At 36.4% G+C, this 20,002-nt stretch overlaps 2 protein-coding genes across 2 annotated transcripts; one reads left to right on the top strand and one right to left on the bottom strand.

The window, feature by feature from the left end:
* Positions 1 to 32: 32 nt before the first annotated feature.
* Positions 33 to 4,092, bottom strand: LOC135140270 (uncharacterized). Its single transcript, XM_064070764.1, has 2 exons — positions 3,867 to 4,092; positions 33 to 3,820 (listed from the first exon to the last, which is right to left on the bottom strand). The coding sequence occupies exons 1-2, from the start codon at positions 3,879 to 3,881 to the stop codon at positions 113 to 115; spliced, it is 3,723 nt and encodes a 1,240-aa protein (XP_063926834.1). The 5' UTR covers positions 3,882 to 4,092; the 3' UTR covers positions 33 to 112.
* A 10,635-nt stretch (positions 4,093 to 14,727) lies between these two features.
* Positions 14,728 to 16,195, top strand: LOC135140011 (spermidine synthase). Its single transcript, XM_064070384.1, has 2 exons — positions 14,728 to 15,196; positions 15,429 to 16,195. Exons 1-2 carry the CDS (start codon positions 14,943 to 14,945, stop codon positions 16,159 to 16,161), a joined length of 987 nt encoding a protein of 328 aa, XP_063926454.1. The 5' UTR covers positions 14,728 to 14,942; the 3' UTR covers positions 16,162 to 16,195.
* Positions 16,196 to 20,002: the final 3,807 nt, after the last annotated feature.

The raw sequence follows: 20,002 nt of genomic DNA, 5'->3' as shown, positions 1-20,002 counted from the left end.
AAATGTGGGGAATTTTGCGGATTTTGTGGTGACGCAGAAACTTGTGAATTTGGTGCTGTATTACCAAAAAACTTAACACTAAAATGTGGGTATTTAATGAAATTTTACAATGCTACATCAATTTCGTTAACCCATCGTTGTTACAAATAGTACCATCTGAACCCTTCTGTAGTAGGAAGTCAACCACTTCCGAGTCTCCACTGGCCACAGCTAGATCTAGAGCCGTTTCACCTTGTTTATTCCTCGAGTTAACTTCAACTCCTCTCTCAACAAACAGCTTCACGAGATCTATTTTCTTACATTTATAAGTACAATAAACTTCAGCGACTTCGTCTTTATAATGACAAATCCCTTTTGCCACGGTGTCCATAATCTGTGACATTCCCATGGCAAAAACAGAGTGCAACACAGTGTCTCCATTGTCAGTCTTAACATCCATAGATGCTCCCCCCTCCACCAAAACAGTCACCACATCAAGCAATTTTTGCCTGGTTGCTAGATGTAAAGCCGTCTCACCCTCCCACAGAAAATCCACAGAAACGCCACGTTCAAGCCAAAAACGCACCATTTCTATCTTCTGAAAGAAGCAATATGCTATGGTATCACGTAGAAGAGTTTTTTGGAGCCAATTTGTCATAGTGTTGACTGGATTGTCACCCAGAAGCGCCTTCACCAGATTTAGACACCCACTAAACGTACAAAACCCAGGAAAAAGACCGTCGTCTCTGTAAACCTGAAGATGTTCGATGGCTTCGTCTAGAACTTGGTGTTTCGTCAAGATCACCTCGACGGCGACAAGGCAACGGGTTTCGAAAGCGTAGTCAAGACAATTCCAGTTGAAAAGTTTGTCGCGTGTCAGAGGGTCGAATTTGGCCACGTGGTTCAAGAATTGTCTATTGAGCACATTGACTTCGATGTGTTTGATGATGTCTGATGTCATCGTGGTCCACCCGGTCTCAGTACGAATGAAATATCCTGGATACTTCAAGCATTGAGTGACGGCGAGATGAAGAGGATTTCGACCCGCTTTGTCATAAATATTGTCATCGTCTATGTGTGCTTGTACTTGAAAGCGGTCCTTGTAAATCACAGCTAGATGAAGGGGATTTTCCTCCGCCAACATCACGTTGAACATCTGAAGCAAGTTCTTGTAGCGGTCTGAAAACAGTTCGTCTTGCAAAAGTCTGCACTTGTCGAAGTTGAAAGACAAGAAAACGCAGGCGAAATATTCGGCATAGGTGAAATGTTCAAACACCGCCTTGTCGTTGGTGACCCCAACGACGATACCCAAAGGGTCCTTCTTGTCTTTGATTCTATCCAAAAACCTCCTACTTCGTCTAGTGTCAAGGTTCAGCCGCTGCACAACATCGTCATCTAGAAGAAACTGCAACGCCAAAATTTCGTACTTCTCGAAGTAGTCTTCAGGCTCCCCTATCACCAAATGGGGGTTCTTGGACTCCTGCTTGTCAGTCGCGTGCTTGTACCTCCCGTCGAAAAAAAACCTATACATTTTCGTCAACACAAAAAAGTTCTTCGTCATCTCGTCGTACTGCTGCCGATCATCCAGAAAAATCTGCGTGATGATGTACAGCTGCAGCGGAATCCCCAGAATCTGACGATTGTTGACGATATCCGTGCTACCGAAAATATTGTCGACCATTTCTTCAATTTCGTCGTCGGTGTAGTGGGAATGCAGCCGCCCCCGAATGTACTCCGTCTGCTCTTTCTCCCCCACCTCCACCACGTCTATCGTCATCTTCTTAAACCTGGACACAAGTCGTGGTTTCAAGTTTTCCCGTGACGACACCCAAACCCGGAACCCCAACTCCACCATCTCCTCACTGTAATCCAAGACGTTGTCTACACATTGATCGTCAAGTTCGTCTAGACCGTCAAAAAAGAAAACCACTTTCTTCTTTCTGAAGAAGGCAGTTTTGACTTTAGCCACAAACGCGTCTGTGGTGACGAAAAAGTGGGCCAGAACGTCACTCAAAGGTCGCTTGGTTTTCAGAAACGTGTTGTGGGCTTTCAAGTCGACTACCACCGACCACAAACGGGTTTGGTTTTTTAGAAGTTTGAACATCGTGGATTTGCCCATTCCGGGTTGTGCGCACAAGATGTTCATTTTGTTGTCGAAAAGTTCGTGGATGTTGTTTTCGTCGATAAAGATTTTTTCAAAGAGGGAGGGTTCGGTGGAGTTGTGGACCACAGGAATGAAGGTTTTGGGGTTGACCATTTTCAGGTACAACAAAGCGTGGGTGTTGTTTTTGCGTCGGATGTAATCGAGTTCTTCGAAGGAGTGTTCGTCGTGGACTGAGATTATCACGGGGGTTTGAGGTGGGGCTTCTAGTTTGTAGTAGTCGTCAATGTCGACGATTGTGATACCTTTTTCTTCGAATTGGGTCCTGATTTGGTCCAAGTGGGTGTTAAAGTCGATGACCAGAGTGTGGCGTTTGACGATAGATGGGTTTAATAGGTGTATCAATCTGGGTACTTCGGTTGATACCCGTCTGTGGATATAGACCGGAGGAAGAAGTTCTTTGTCTTCACCTATTGTCAGAGGTCTAGTCAACATAAATAGTATTTCTTTTGGTCCTACGAAGTCCACGTCGTCACAAATTCGCAGCAGCTCTTCCAAAGTAATTGGATCCTTCCCTTGCATACTTAATTGACAAGTCTTTAAAACTTCTGCGTATAAATTATCAAACTTTGATAACTGCTGCAAGTTTTGGAAGATCGTGAAGTTTGATAGTTTCGCCGTGTCGATTCCTCTTCCAACTAGAACAAATTTGATTCTATTGTCGCTGCACCGATAATGTTCCAGCATTTGATATAAATTGTCTTCCGACGATTGGTTGAAATTGATAAGTACGACCTTCAGGAAGAAATACTGCAAGATTTTTCTTTTCGTGCCACAGTCCAACTCGTAGACTGACTTATCAACAATTTTGTACTTTTTAGCCAAATGAAGATCGTCATCAACGTTTCGATCATCGCCTTCACAACGTTTTAACGAATCTATATTGTCTACACTTTCGTCGATTATCGTCACGTCGAACTCTTTGACAATCCGTCCAAACAAGTCGTTCGAAATGTGGCTGGCGATCACAAACTCGGACACAAAAATATCAACTAGGTGGATATTGACAGTTTCTTTGTCAATGGTCTTGTTAGTAAATCTATTCTGGTGCCACCGCCTGAACACATCTAGATATTTCAACCCAGCACTCTTATTCTTCAAAATACGAAAAATCTCTTGTTCGAGGTCTTCGAAATTTTTCTGACCAACGTAGACGGTAAACCGGCGAAAGAACTGTTCATAGTCCGACTTAGTAACTTCCGCGTCTGGAATATTGTCATTGACTTCGAATCTATAGACACCATCCCGACCCGAACTAGTATCAAAGAAAACTTTCCCTTCACACTTATCTTCCTTCGACATGCGAAAATTCGTCATCTGTTCCTTCCGACTCGAGTTATACTCGCTGTTGGTGTACAAAATAAACCGATAATTTTTGTTCCGCTTTTCGATGTCCTTGAACGCTTTACAATACTTTTCCAGACTGAAGTTGCCTTTAGCCTCGAAGTTCGTCGGCAACAACTTCTTGTTTTTCTTTTCTTTGTGCTTCAGCTGGATGGCGAAGTAGTGTTTTGTCCCGTTGACCATCTCTATATCCACGATGACGTCATCCATATTCCCGAATTCCACCGCTACGTTGCTTCGCACATTAAAGTCTCTGACGTCACTGTTGTTGTTGAGGTTAAGCGCGAAGTAGGCGGGGACGGAGATTTCGTACTCGACGCCGACGCCGGGGGTGTTCTAAATTACAAAAATTTGCGGGTGAATTTTTAAACTGAATACGTACCTGTTGTCGGGCCATTTGTGTTTTAGTTTATCGATAAAAATAACGCATCACAGCTGCTTTTGAGTGCAGGGATTGGTCTTTAGATGACTCTGCTGTGTTAAAAAACCGGTCTGAGGTGGCTATTAATAACTTTCAACTGTTGTAGGATGGGTGACCGTAATTATGGTGATAAGGTTGCGTGTTTTATGTTTATCAGTCGCGATTGCGAAAGGAAACGTCAGAATGCTGCGATTCACTTTTTTAATTAATATTCATTTATTTAAATCGGTTTTCAGATCTTGTTGTTTTGTAGTAAGTATGAATAAGTGATGAGTGCGAAACCAGTGTGTATTTTTGAAGGTTAGAGATAATGGAATATTTAAATGCAAGTTGTAAATCAGGTTCAGTGACGTCTGAGATCATTGGTTTTTTTATTATTGTTTAAATATCGGTCGGTTTATATGGTTTGCTTATTTGAAACAGTGTGATTTTTTCTCTAATTGGTTACATTAAAATGTGTAAAATATCTAGGAATTGGGCTAAATTTTTTGCAAGGACGACACCAAGCATCCTAAATGTGTTAATTTTGGGGTGACGTCATCAATTTTTTGGAGGGGTGAAAAATAAATTGTGTTACCATTTAACCTGTTCTCGAGTTAAAAAAATTTGGTGGTTATTCTAAAAATTTAAAGATCATGTTTTCATTCATTGTTCCATTTAATTTATTTTCCTTATTCTTCACGAATTTCTAGTTTAGTTTCTGTATATTTCTCCATCTGCATCTAATTTTACAAAAATAGCCTGTAATCTGAAAACTAAGCAGAAGTTTTCACCACAATTATTCCAATAGATTAAACTTAAATTTTTCCTTTTTTCCTTAATTTACGTAGTGATCTTTTCACAACAAGAAACTTAAAACATGTTTAAAATTGTAAATTTTTGTAGGAAAATGTGGATTTTGCAATTCCGCTCCGCCCCTCGGTCTGACCACGAATGAAAACTTTAACACTATTGAGGTCGGGCAGGTATGGGTGGGGCTTAATCTCGTGTTGAATTTTTCATTCGTTGCCAGGCCAAGGGGGGGAGCGTTTTTCTGTACAAAAATTTACCATTTTAAACATGTTTTAAGTTTTTGTTGTGAAAAGATGACTACGTATATTATGAAAAAAAGGCAAAATATAAGTCCCACCCACCCGCCCTATCTCAATTGTGACGAATTTTTTTATTCGTCGTGAGCCAAGAGGGGGAGCTTAATTGCAAAACCCTTATTTCTGTACAAAAAATTACCACCTAAGATATTTCTGAGCATCATGTTGTTCAAAGAATACTAACTATATTAAGTAAAAATTAAAGCCAGATTGAGATCGAGACGAATAGCCAGGATTTGTTTTGGTTTTCTTTTGTACTTACTATATATAGTCTGCTGGTAGAAAAATAAGGATTTTGCAATTAAGCTCCTCCCCATGGCTTACGACGAGTAAAAAAAATCATCACGATTGAGATAGGGTGGGTGGGCGGGGCTGATATTTTGTCTTTTTTATAATATACATGTTTTAAGTTTTTGTTGTGAAAAGATGATTACGTATATTAAGAACAAAAAGGCAAAATATAAACCCCGCCCACCCACCCTGTCTCAATTGTGATGATTTTTTTTATTCTTGTTTAGCCAAGAGGGCGGAGCTTAATTGCAAAACCCTTATTTCTCGACAAAAAATTACTACGTACGATATATTTTTGAGCATCATGTTGTTCAAAGAATAGTAACTATATTAAGTAAAAAGTAAAGCCAAATTGAGATGGAGACGAATGGGCAGGATTTATGTTTTTGTTTCCTTTTGTACTTAATACATATAGTTTGCTGTTAAAAAAATAAAGATTTTGCAATTAAGCTCCGCCCCACAGCTTACGACGAGTAAAAAAAATCATCACAATTGAGATAGGGTGGGTGGGCGGGGCTGATATTTTTTTTATAATATACTTGTTTTAAGTTTTTGTTGTGAAAAGATGACTACGTATATTAAGAAAAAAAGGCAAAATATAAGCCCCACCCACCCGCCCCATCTCAATTGTGATGATTTTTTTTATTCGTCGTGAGCAAAGAGGCTTAATTGCAAAACCCTTATTTCTCGACAAAAAAATTATCACGTAAGATATATTTTTGAGTATCGTGTTCGAGGAATACTAAGTATATTAAGTAAAGATTAAAGCCAGATTTAGGTGGAGACGAATGGGTGGAGCTTATCTTTTGCCTTTCTTTTTTTACTTAATACATATAGTTTGCTTTCAACAACACGATTACTCAAAAAAATGTTTCATACAGCAATTTCTTGTATAAAAATAAGAATTTTGCAATTAAGATTCGCCCCACGGCTTACGACGAGCAGAAAAAAAATCATCAGAATTACGATAGGGTGGGTGGGCGGGGCAGATATTTTTTCTCCACAAATGGGTGGGGCTTAATTTTTTTTTTTTAAATTACACGATTGTTTAAGAACATGTTTAATAGGATAATTTCTTGTAGAAAAATAAGGATTTTGCAATTAAGCTCCGCCCTCAGGCTCAGGACGAATAAAAACAGTCATCACAATTGAGACAGGGTGGGTGGGCGAGGTTCATATTTTGCTCTTTACCTTAAGAGCTCCTGGTATTTCGTTTTCGAAAGAATTTAAAAGAATCTTAAAGGCGTCTTTTGTCTTTTTTCGAAAAATTTGAGGGCCCCAGGTGTTTTTTTTTTTTTTTAAGTTTAAAAGAATCTTCGGAGACGTTGGTGTTTCGTTTTCGAAAAAGTTGAAGAGAATCTTAACCGCTCCTAGTGTTTCATTTTTGAAAACATTTGAAAAAATCTTGAGGGGTCTTGATGTTTGTTTCCGAAAAAGTTTAAAAGAATTTTAACAGTTCCCGATATTTCGTTTTCGAAAGAATTTAAAAGAATCTTTGGGTCTCTTGGAGTTTCGTTGTCGAAAAAAATTTAAAGAATCTTGAGGGCTATTCGAGTTTCGGTTTGGAAAAAAGTTTAAAGAATCTTTAGGGCTTCTGGTGTTTTGTTTCCGAAAAAGTTAAAAAAAAAACATAACAAAAGAGCTCCCGGCATTTCATTTTCGAAAAATTTTAAAAGAATCTTTAGGCCTCCTGTTCTTTTTTCGATAAATTTGAAAGAATCTCGAGGGCTCCTGGTGTTTTGTTTTAGGAAAAGTTTAAAAGAATCTTCGGGGCTTTTGGTGTTTCGTTTTCGAAAAAGTTGAAGAGAAGCTTAAGAACTCCTGGTGTTTCATTTTCGAAAAAATTTCAAGAATCTTGAGGGCTCTTCGTGTATTTTTTAGAAAAAAATTTGAAAAAATCTTGAAGGCTCTTGATGTTTGTTTCCGAAAAAGTTAACAAAACTTTAGCAGTTGCCGATATTTCGTTTTCGCTAGAATTTAAAAGAATCTTTGGGGCTGTTGGGGTTTCGTTGTCGAAAAAAATTTAAAGAATCTTGAGGGCTGTTCGAGTTTCGGTTTGGAAAAAGGTTTGAAGAATCTTTACGGCTTCTGGTGTTTTGTTTCCGAAAAGTTAAAAAGAAAACTTAACAAAAGAGCTCCCGGCATTTCATTTTCGAAAAAATTTAAAAGAATCTTACGGGCTCCTGTTCTTTTTTCGATGAATTTGAAAGAATCTCGAGGGCTCCAGGTGTTTTGTTTTGGGAAAAGTTTAAAAGAATCTTCGGGGCTTTTGGTGTTTCGTTTTAGAAAAAGTTGAAGAGAAGCTTAAGAACTCCTGCTGTTTCATTTTCGAAAATATTTAAAGAATCCTGAGGCTCTTCGTATTTTTTTTAGAAAAAATTTGAAAAAATCATGAGAGCTCCTGATGTTTCGTTCCCGAAAAAGTTTAAAAGAATCATAAGAGTTTCTGGTATTTCGTTTTCGACAGAATTTAAAAGAATCTTTGGGGTTCTTGGTGTTTCGTTGTCTAAAAAAATTTGAAAGAATCTTGAGAGATCCTCGTATTTCTTTTTCGAAAATCTTTAAAAAAATCTTTAGGGTTCCTCGTGTTTAGTTTCAAAAAAAGTTTAAAAGAATATTTATCGCCATTGAAATTTGAAAACAATCGTGAAAGCTCTTGGTCTTTTGTTTTAAAAAAAGTTTAAAAGAACTTTCAGGGCTCTTGGTTTTCCGTTTTCGAAAAAATTTAGAAGGATCTTTAGGGCTCCTGGTGTTTCGTTTTGGAAAAAAATTTAAAGAACCTTTAGGGCTCCTGGTGTTTTGTTTCGGAAAAAGTTAAAAAAAAAAACTTAATAAAGAGCTTCCGGTATTTGATTTTCGAAAAAATTTAAAAGAATCTTGAGGGCTTCTGATGTTTTGTTTCCGAAAAAGTTAAAAAAAAACTTAAGAGCTCCTGGTATTTCGTTTTCGAAAAAATTTAAAAGAACCTTAAGACCTCCTGGTTTTTCATTTTTGAAAGAATTTAAATGAATATTTAGGGTTCTTGGTGTTTCGTTGTCGAAAAAAATTAAGAGAATTTTGAGAACTCCTCGTATTTCTTTTTCGAAAATCTTTAAAAAAATCTTTAGGGTTCTGGTGTTTAGTTTCAAAAAAAGTTTAAAAGAATATTTAGCGCCATTGAAATTTGAAAACAATAGTGAGAGCTCTTGGTGTTTTGTTTTAAAAAAAGTTTAAAAGAACCTTCAGGGCTCTTGGTGTTTCGTTTTCGAAAAAATTGAAAAAAATCTCAAGAGCTCCTAATGTTTCATTTTCGAAAAAATTTAAGGAATCTTGAGGGCTGTTCGTGTCTCATTTTCGAGAAAGATTAAGAGAATTTTTAGAGCTCCTGGGATTTCGTTTTCGAACAAGTTTAAAAGAATCTTTAGGGCCCTTGGTGTTCGTTTCCGAAAAAAATTGAAAGAATCTTGAGGGCTTCTCGTGTTTCTTTTTCGAAAATCTTTAAAAAAGTCTTTAGGGTTCCCTCTTGAAATTTGAGGGCTCTTGCTGTTTTGTTTAAAAACAATATTAAATGAACCTTTAGGACTCTTGGTTTTTCGTTTTCGAAAAAATTTAGAAGGATCTTTAGGGCTCCTGGTGTTTCGTTTTCGTAAAAAATTTAAAGAATCTTTAGAGCTCCTGGTATTTCGTTTTCGAAAAAATTTAAAAGAACCTTAAGACCTCCTGGTTTTTCATTTTTGAAAGAATTTAAATGAATATTTAGGGTTCTTGGTGTTTCGTTGTCGAAAAAAATTAAGAGAATTTTGAGAACTCCTCGTATTTCTTTTTCGAAAATCTTTAAAAAAATCTTTAGGGTTCTGGTGTTTAGTTTCAAAAAAAGTTTAAAAGAATATTTAGCGCCATTGAAATTTGAAAACAATAGTGAGAGCTCTTGGTGTTTTGTTTTAAAAAAAGTTTAAAAGAACCTTCAGGGCTCTTGGTGTTTCGTTTTCGAAAAAATTGAAAAAAATCTCAAGAGCTCCTAATGTTTCATTTTCGAAAAAATTTAAGGAATCTTGAGGGCTGTTCGTGTCTCATTTTCGAGAAAGATTAAGAGAATTTTTAGAGCTCCTGGGATTTCGTTTTCGAACAAGTTTAAAAGAATCTTTAGGGCCCTTGGTGTTCGTTTCCGAAAAAAATTGAAAGAATCTTGAGGGCTTCTCGTGTTTCTTTTTCGAAAATCTTTAAAAAAGTCTTTAGGGTTCCCTCTTGAAATTTGAGGGCTCTTGCTGTTTTGTTTAAAAACAATATTAAATGAACCTTTAGGACTCTTGGTTTTTCGTTTTCGAAAAAATTTAGAAGGATCTTTAGGGCTCCTGGTGTTTCGTTTTCGTAAAAAATTTAAAGAATCTTTAGAGCTCCTGGTATTTCGTTTTCGAAAAAATTTAAAAGAACCTTAAGACCTCCTGGTTTTTCATTTTTGAAAGAATTTAAATGAATATTTAAGGTTCTTGGCGTTTCATTGTCGAAAAAAATTAAAAGAATCTTGTGAACTCCTCGTATTTCTTTTTCGAAAATCTTTAAAAAAATATTTAGGGTTACTGGTGTTTAGTTTCAAAAAAAGTTTAAAAGAATATTTAGCGCCATTGAAATTTGAAAACAATCGTGAAGGCTCTTTGTGTTTTGTTTTAAAAAAAGTTTAAAAGAACCTTCAGGGTTCTTGGTGTTTCGTTTTCGAAAAAATTGAAAACAATCTCAAGAGCTCCTAAAGTTTCATTTTCGAAAAAATTTAAGGAATCTTGAGGGCTGTTCGTGTCTCATTTTAGAGAAAGATTAAACGAATTTTTAGAGCTCCTGGGATTTCGTTTTCGAACAAGTTTAAAACAATCTTTAGGGCCCTTGGTGTTCGTTTCCGAAAACATTTGAAAGAATCTAGAAGACTTCTCGTGTTTCTTTTTCGAAAATCTTTAAAAAGTCTTTAAGGTTCCCTCTTGAAATTCGAGGGCTCTTGCTGTTTTGTTTAAAAACAATATTAAATGAACCTTTAGGACTCTTGGTTTTTCGTTTTCGAAAAAATTTAGAAGGATCTTTAGGGCTCCTGGTGTTTCGTTTTCGAAAAAAATTTAAAGAATCTTTAGGGATCCTGGTGTTTTGTTTCGGAAAAAGTTAAAAAAAAAAAACTTAATAAAGAGCTTCCGGTATTTGATTTTCGAAGACATTTAAAAGAATCTTGAGGGCTTCTGATGTTTTGTTTCTGAAAAAGTTTAAAAAAAACCTTAAGAACTTCTGGTATTTCGTTTTCGAAAAAAAATTAAAAGAACCTTAAGATCTCCTGGTTTTTCATTTTTGAAAGAATTTAAATGAATATTTAGGGTTCTTGGTGTTTCGTTGTCGAAAAAATTAAAAGAATCTTGAGAGTTCCTCGTATTTCTTATTCGAAAAACTTTAAAAAAATCTTTAGGGTTACTGGTGTTTAGTTTCCGAAAAAGTTTAAAAGAATATTTAGCACCATTGAAATTTGAAAACAATTGTGAAGGCTCTGGTCTTTTGTTTTAAAAAAAGTTTAAAAGAACCTTCAGGGCTCTTGGTGTTTCGTTTTCGAAAAAATTGAAAAAAATCTCAAGAACTCCCAATGTTTCATTTTCGAAAAAATTTAAGGAATCTTGAGGGCTGTTCGTGTCTCATTTTCGAGAAAGGTTAAAAGAATTTTTAGAGCTCCTGGGATTTCGTTTTCGAACAAGTTTAAAAGAATCTTTAGGGCCCTTGGTGTTCGTTCCCGAAAAAAATTGAAAGAATCTTGCCGTGTTGCTTTTTCGAAAATCTTTAAAAAAGTCTTTAGGGTTCCCTCTTGAAATTTGAGGGCTCTTGCTGTTTTGTTTAAAAACAATATTAAATGAACCTTCAGGACTTTTGGTTTTTCGTTTTCGAAAAAATTTAGAAGGATCTTTAGGGCTCCTGGTGTTTCGTTTTCGAAAAAAATTTAAAGAATCTTTAGGGATCCTGGTGTTTTGTTTCGGAAAAAGTTAAAAAAAAACTTAATAAAGAGCTTCCGGTATTTGATTTTCGAAAAAATGTAAAAGAATCTTGAGGGCTTCTGATGTTTTGTTTCTGAAAAAGTTTAAAAAAAACCTTAAGAACTCCTGGTATTTCGTTTTCGAAAAAATTTAAAAGAACCTTAAGATCTCCTGGTTTTTCATTTTTGAAAGAATTTAAATGAATGTTTAGGGTTCTTGGTGTTTCGTTGTCGAAAAAAATTAAAAGAATCTTGAGAGCTCCTCGTATTTCTTTTTCGAAAAACTTTTAAAAAACCTTTAGGGCTCCTGGTGTTTCGTTTTCGAAAAAAATATAAAGAATCTTTAGGGCTCCTGGTGTTTTGTTTCGGAAAAAGTTAAAAAAAAAAACTTAATAAAGAGCTTCCGGTATTTGATTTTAGAAAAAAGTTAAAAGAATAATCAAATCTTCGTGTTTCTTTTTCGAAAAACCTTTTAAAAAATCTTGAGGGCTTCTGGTGTTTTGTTAAAAAAAAGTTTGAAAGAACCTTCAGGGCTCTTGATGTTTCGTTTTCCAAAAAACTGAAAAGAATCTTAAGAGCTCCTGGTGCTTCATTTTCGAAAAAATTTAAAGAATATTGAGGGCTCTTCGTGTTTCGGTTTGGAAAAAGGTTTGAAGAATCTTTAGGGCTTCTGGAGTTTTGTTTCCGAAAAAGTTAAAAAAAAAAACTTAACAAATGAGCTCCCGACTTTTCATTTTCGAAAAAATTTAAATGAATCTTTAGGGCTCCTGTTCTTTTTTCCATAAATTTGAAAGAATGTCGAGGGTTCCTGGTTTTTGTTTTAGGAAAAGTTTAAAAGAATCTTCGAGGCTTTTAGTGTTTCGTTTTCGACAAAGATGAAGAGAAGCTTAAGAATTCCTGGTGTTTCATTTTCGAAAAAATTTAAAGAATCTTGAGGGCTCTTCGTATATTTTTTTAGAAAAAATTTGAAAAAATCTTGAAGGCTCTTGATGTTTTTTTCCCGAAAAAGTTTAAAAGAATCATAAGAGTTCCTGGTATTTCGTTTTCGAAAGAATTTAAAAGAATCTTTAGGGTTCTTGGTGTTTCGTTGTCGAAAAAAATTGAAAGAATCTTGAGACCTCCTCGTGTTTCTTTATCGAAAATCTTAAAAAAAATCTTTCAGGTTCCTGGTGTTTGGTTTAAAAAAAAAGTTTAAAAGAACCTTCAAGGTTTTTGGTGTTTCGTTTTCGAAAAAACTGAAAAGAACCTTATGAGCTCCTGGTGTTTCATTTTCGAAAAAATTAGAAGCATCTTGAAGGCTTTTCGTATTTCGGTTTGGGAAAAGGTTAGAGAAATCTTTAGGGCTCCTGGTGTTTTTTTTTCCGAAAAAGTTAAATAAAAAGTTTACAAAAGAGCTCCAGGTATTTGTTTTTCGAAAAAATTTAAAAGAATCTCAAGGGCTCCTGTTCTTTTTTCGATAAATTTGAAAGAATCTTGAGGGCTCCTGGTGTTTTGTTTTAGGAAAAGTTTAAAAGAACCTTCAGGGCTCTCAGTGTTTCGTTTTCGAACAAAAATGAAAAGAATCTGAAGAACTCCTGGTGTTTCATTTTCGAAAAAATTTAAAGAATCTAGAGGGCTCTTCGTGTTTTTTTTTTTAGAAAAAATTTGAAAAAATCTTGAGGGCTCCTCGTGTTTCTTTTTCGAAAATCTTAAAAAAAATCTTTAAGGTTCCTGGTGTTTGGTTTAAAAAAAAAAGTTTAAAAGAACCTTCAAGGTTTTTGGTGTTTCGTTTTCGAAAAAACTGAAAAGAACCTTATCAGCTCCTGGTGTTTCATTTTCGAAAAAATTAGAAGCATCTTGAAGGCTTTTCGTATTTCGGTTTGGAAAAAGGTTAGAGAAATCTTTAGGGCTCCTGGTGTTTTTTTTCCGAAAAAGTTAAATAAAAACTTTACAAAAGAGCTCCAGGTATTTCTTTTTCGAAAAAATTTAAAAGAATCTCAAGGGCTCCTCCTGTTTTTTTTTGGAAAAAGTTTTAATGGACCTTCGGAGCTCTTGGTTTTTGGTTTTGTCATTTTTGAAAAAAATCGGAGAATCTTGAGGGCTATTCGTGTTTCGGTTTGGAGAAAGATTAGAACAATATTTAGGGCTTCTGGTATTTTGTTAAAAAAAAAAGTTTGAAAGAAACTTCAGGGCTCTTGATGTTTCGTTTTCCAAAAAATTGAAAAGAATCTTAATAGCTCCTGGCGTTTCATTTTCGAAAAAAATTAAAGAATCTTGGGAGCTCTTCGTGTTTCGTTTTCGACAAAGATTAAACGAATCGTTAGGGCTCCTCGGATTTTCGATTTCGAACAAGTTTAAAAGAATCTTTAGGGCTCTTGGTGTTCGTCTTGGAAACAATTTGAAAGAATTTTTAAGGCTCCTGAGGTTTTGTTTTTAAAAAAATAGAAGAATTTTTGCAGATTTTAAGATTTTACAATTTTTAGATCGTATGTATATTTCCAAAATTTCAAAGACTGCCAAAACTGATCGTAATAAATACGACGTCTCTAAAAATTTAACATGTTTAGGAATTGAAGTTTATTAAAATTTGCAAGACCTTGAAAATTTTGGAACCGTCATCTACACATTTAAAATTTTAAAGCTGATTATAATATATTTCTACAAATGTTATAGTCTAATACTTTTAGTGCTTCCCGTATTACACAAGCTATTAATAGAAAATATGATTGCAAAAACTTCAAAAATTAAAATTTTTTAACTTCAAAAATCTTAAAAAATTTTGAAAATTGAAAATCGTAAATTTTACAAAATTTCAAAGACTGCCAAAACTGATAATAATAAATAAGACGTCCCTAAAAATTTAACATGTCCAGGAGGTAGAGCTTATTAGAATTTTTAGGGCCTTGAAAATTTTGGAACAGTGGTTAACCTATTCAAAATTTTAAAGTTGATTACATTTTATGAGTTTTACAGTCAATTACTTTTAGCACTTTTGATGCTGCACAGAGTAATCGTAGAAAATACGATTGTAAAAACGTCAAAAATTAAAATTCTAAAAAATTCCAAAAATCGTCAAAAATGTTGAAAGTTGAAAATAAAAAAAATAGTTTTAAACAAAGCGCGAATTTTGGACACCTTGGAGGCATGCTGTAAAGATTACTACAATTTCTAGATCTCTGGAATTTTCAGAAATAAAAAAACACTTACATTTTCTACAATTTTACACAAAAAAAATCTGAAAAATTCTAAATTCTGGAAACATTTTTATGCAATTAAATTTTATCTTTAAAGATCTAAGATTTCTAAAAATCTTACATTTTACATTTTTGAAAACAGGTAGGCTTAACGATTTAATAAAAAATAAAATAATAAAAAATTCTTAGTTTAATTAATAATTAATTTTCGGTATTTAAAAATAACATTTCCACAAACCATGCATCACAAAATCCATTCATAAAAGATAACTCGTTATCACAAGTTATATTAAGCATGCAGTCAACAACTAATCTACAATTTACTCTCCATATCTGCATCCAAGACACTTTGGACCCCTAAAACCCTCACAACCTCTGCCCAGCCGAAAATTTCCATAGAAACCAACCTATCCAACCAGATACCCGCATCCTCTAACAAACAGCCTTATCAAAAACAATCAATGCCCATTATCGTTATCACTCTCATTACCATTGACCGAACACATTAACATAATTCATGGGGCTGGCGACCTTGAACTCGTATCATGTTTATGTGTGCTACGAGGCGATAAAGTTCAAGAAAACTCGTATACAAAGCGGAATTTTTAAAAATTACTCTCATTTCTGTGCGGTGCTCGGGATGGATCAGATCAGGAACGGATGGTTCAGCGAAATTAACGAACTATGGCCCGGCCAGTGCCTGAGCCTTCAAGTGGAAGAGGTCCTGCTGAATGAGAAGTCCGACTTCCAAGACGTGCTAGTTCTGCAGACGTAAGTGTTTGTCTGTGTGTTTTTTTTTTGGGTTGGATGTGTCCACGTTTAGTAAATCAAGGTCGGGTGAGGTGTTGTTTACTTTGTGATGACTGCTGGCGCAGCGGTAAATTTAACAGCGGCTGGATTATGCTGTGTTTGTCCGCGAATTTTTAAGGCCAACTCTCCAAGGTTTTCCCTAAGTTATTAATCAGTTATCACTTAATTAATTTAAAAAACTCTTTGTTCGCAGCAAACACCACGGCCGGGCCCTCATCCTCGACGGCATAATCCAATGCACCGAGCACGACGAATTCTCCTACCAGGAGATGATCTCCTTCCTCCCGCTGTGCGCGCACCCCGCCCCCTCCCGCGTGCTCATCGTCGGGGGCGGCGACGGCGGCGTGGCCCGCGAGTGCCACAAGCACCCGCTCGTCGAGCACGTGGTCCAGGTGGAGATCGACTCCAAGGTGGTGGACGCCAGCAGGCGCTTCCTGCCCTTCATGGCCCAGGGCTTCGATAGCGACAAGCTCACGCTCACCATCGGCGACGGCTTCAAGTACATGGAGGAGCACAAGAACGAGTTCGACGTCATCATCACCGACTCGAGCGACCCCATCGGGCCGGCCGTCAACCTCTTCACCGAGTCGTACTTCCGACTGCTCAAGGGGGCGCTGAAGAGGGGCGGCGTGATCTGCTCGCAGAACGGGACGGTGTGGACGGAGCTGGACAAGGTGAAGGAGACGCTGGACCACTGCAGGAAGCACTTCCCGGTGGTCAAGTACGCGGTGACCAGCGTGCCGACGTACCCGTCGGGGCAGATCGGGTTCATCGTGGCGGCGGCGGGGAAGGCGGATCCCGCGGTGCCGAAGTTCAGGGTGGGCGAGACGGAGGTGGAGGAGATGGGGTTGCGGTATTATAACGGCGAGGTGCACTCGGCGGCCTTCGTTTTGCCGAATTTTGTCAAGAAAGTATTGTATGATTAAAGAGAATTTTTGAATAAATTTACTTTTTTAAAGAGATTGGAGTTTCAATTGTGGGGGGGGGGGGGTAATGGGAATGTGATAGTTAAAAAAAGGGGAGTCAAAACAAAGACAAGGATAGTGAAAAAACAATAGAAAAGATTCCTAGAACAAGCAATAAAGAGAATCCTTGTGAAAGATACAACAGACCTAAAGAAAGAGATACAAGTCTTAACAAAGACTAAAAAAAACAAAACAAAAAAAAGTGAAACATTAAACATAAAAAGAAGTCTATAGAAAACTATGACTCGATTACAGCTCCAAATAGAGCAACAAAGTTCCAAAGGCCCAAACACAATAGAAAAAACCAGGAATAACCAATAAAAAATATTTGTTGTATTCCTTGTTTCATTTGTACGTACTGAAAATTTTTATTTTTTATTTCGGGTATTGTGTTTGGGCCTTTGAGGAAACTTTCTACAGAGACTACTAGAAAACGATGAAAGTCCTAAAAAGAGCGATTATTAAATTTTAGAAAAAGCGGTCCTACCTGCACAAGTTTTACAGAGAACGATAAACAAACCTTACAGAACGCTACAGTCAACCCCTGTAATGAGCGGTATTAAAGGCGATAGTAAACTCATAAAAAGGGCGATAACAAAGTACTAGAGAGAGCGATAATCAAGTCCTAGGAAGTACTAATAGAGTATTTGAAAAAGTATTAAACGAGTTTTACCTAGACAGAATGATACTTGAGTCCTACAGAGTCCAATAATCAAATCTTAGTCCTATACAGGCGATAATCAAACCACACAGAGCGCGACAATAAATTCCTAGAAGCGATAATCAAATCGCAGAGTGCCAACCGAGTTCTAAGGATAACGATCATCGAGTTCTAGAAATAGCGACAATAAAGTCTAAGAGACCGCGATAATTAAGTCCTAAAAAGAGCAGTAACCAAGCCCTTCAGAGTGACAATCAAGTCCTGCAGAGCTGATAATTGAAACATACACAGAGAAGAGGTAACTAGCGATAACCAAGTCTTCAAGAAAGTGATAATCACGCCCTACAAAACGCGATAATAAATTCATAAAAAAGCGATAGCAGTTTTAGAGATTTATGGTAAAACCCTAGAGGCAGCGATAATCAAGTCCTAAAAACAGCGATAATCAAGTCGTAAAGTGTGAACCGAGTTTAAAGAGAACGCCGAGTACTAGAAATGGTGTCAGTAAAGTCCAAGAAATAGCGATAATCCAGTCCTAGAAAGACCGATAATCAAGATTTGAAGCACGTAATTATCAAGGCTTACGAGAGCGATAGTAAGTTCCTAGAAACAGCGATAGTATAATTCTAGTGAGGCAGATAACCAAATCCTAACAAGTCCTAGAGTGACAATCGAGTTTTAAAGAGAACAACCATCAGTTCTAGAACTAGTGATAGTAAAGTGTAAGGTACAGCGATAATCGACTCCTAAAAAGAGCGATACGAAAGTCGTACACAAAGAAATAATTAAGTTTCATAAAGCCGATAATTGAAATCTAAAGAGCGATAGTAGTCTTAGAGACAGGGATGGTATAACTCTAGAGATAGCGATAATCTAGCCCTAAAAACATCGACAATCAAATTGTACAGTACCAACCGAGTTCTAAAGAGAACGCCGAGCTCTAGAAATGGTGACAGTAAAGTCCAAGAAATAGCGATAACTGAGTCCTAAAACGAGCAATAACCAAATTGTGAAGAAAGTGATAATCGGGCCCTGCAGAGCGCGATAATAAATTCCTAGAAAGAGCGATAGTAGCCTTAGAGAGAACGATAGCATAATCCTATTGAGCGCGATAATCAAAACCTAAAAAAACCAAGTCCTAGAGTGACAACTGAGTTTTAAAGAGAACGACCATTGGTTCTAGAAAAAGCGATGGTAAACCCCTAGAGAAACCGAAAAACTAGTCCTAAAACATCGATAATCAAGTCGTAAAGTGATAACCGTGTTTTAAAGGGCACGACCATCGAGTTCTACAAATCGTGGCAGTAAAATATAAAAAACAGTGATAATAATCAAGCCCTAGAAAGAGCAATGCGAAAGTTTTACATATAGAGATAATCATGTACAATAAAGGCGACAACCGCAATCTACAGAGTGGTAATACGAGTCCTAGAAAAAGCGAGACTAGTCTTAAGAGAGAGTGATGATAAAACTCTAGAGATAGCGATAACCAAGTCCTAAAAACACCGATTATCAAGTCGTAGAGGGACAACCGAGGTCTAACGAGAACAACCAACGAGTTCTAGAAATAGTGACAGTAAAATCTAGAAGACAGCGATAATCGAGTCCTAAACAGAGCAATAACCAAGTCCTATACAGGCGATAATCGAAATCTTCACACAGCGGTAATCAAATCCTAGAACACGCGATAACTAAGTTTTGAAGAAACTCATAATCAAGTCCTACATACCGCGATAATAAATTCCTAGAAAGAGAGATGGTAAAATCCCAGAGAAAGCGACAATCTAGTCCTAGAAACACCTATAATCAAGTCGTAGAGTGATAATCCAGTTCTAAAGGAAACGACCATTGAGTTCTACAAATCGTGACAGTAATATCTAAAAAAACAGCGATAATCGAGTCCTAGAAAGAGCAATAGCGAAGTCTTACACATAGAGACAGTCGAGTTCAATAAAGGCGATAACCGAAATCTACACACAGTGGTAATACGAGTCCTAGAAAGAGCGATAGTACTCTTAGAGAGATAGTGGTGGTAAAATTCTACAGATAGCGATAATCAAATTCTAAAACTACCGATTATGAAGTCGTAGAGTTCTAAAGAGAATGACCAAGGAGTTTCAGAAATAGTGACAGTAAAATCTAAAAGACAACGATAATCGAGTCCTAAAAAGAGCAATAACCAAATCCAACACAGAGAGATAATCAAGTCATATAGAGGCGATAATCGAAACCTTCCCACACCGGTAATCGAATCCTAGAACAAGCAATAACCAAGTTTTGATGAAAGTTATAATCACGTCCTATAGATCGCGATAATAAATTTCTAGAAAAAGCGATAGTATAACCCTAGTGACGGCGATTATCAAATTCTAAAAACATCAAGTCCAAAAGTGACAACTGAGTTCTAAAGAAAACGACCATCGCGTTCTAGACATAGTGACAGTAAATAATAAATATAATTGAGTCCTACAAAAAGTAGTAATAGAATCCTAGAAGAGTGATAACCAAGTCTTACAAAAAGTGATAATTAAGCCCTACAGAGCGCGATAATAAATTCCTAGAAAGAGCGATAGAAGTCTGGGAGAGAGTGATTGTAAAACCCAAGAGGGAGCGATAATCAAGGCCTAAAAACACCGATAATCAACTCGTAGATTGATAACCGAGATCTAAAGAGATCATCAAGTTCTAGAAATCGTGACAATGAATTCCAATAGTCATAGAAAAAGCAATAACCAAGTCCCACAGAAAGAGATAATAATTACGTCTTATAGAAGCGGTAATCGAAACTTATTCAGAGGTAATAAAAGTCCTAGAACAAGTGATAATAACCCAGTTTTAAACAAAGTGACAATCAAGCCCTAGTGACAATAAAGTTTAAGAAACGGCGATAATCGAGTCCTAGAAAAAGCAATAGCCAAGTCTTACACAGAGAGATAATCAAGATCCACGTAGGCGATAATCGAAACCTACACAGAGAGATAATAAGAGTCCTAGAAAGAGCGATACTAATATTTAAGAGAATGATGGCAAAACCCTACAGAGAGCGATAATCAAGTCCTAAAAACACCAATAATCAACTCGTAGATTGATAACCGAGATCTGAAGAGATGATCAAGTTCTAGAAATCGTGAAAGTAAATTT

This window comes from Zophobas morio, unplaced genomic scaffold (assembly GCF_036711695.1).
Source record: "Zophobas morio isolate AGI-343-1 ecotype UQ-CSIRO unplaced genomic scaffold, CSIRO_AGI_Zmor_V1 ptg000038l, whole genome shotgun sequence".
In the NCBI taxonomy this organism is placed as follows: Eukaryota; Metazoa; Arthropoda; class Insecta; order Coleoptera; family Tenebrionidae; genus Zophobas; species Zophobas morio.
This window is presented reverse-complemented; position numbering and strand designations above follow the sequence as displayed.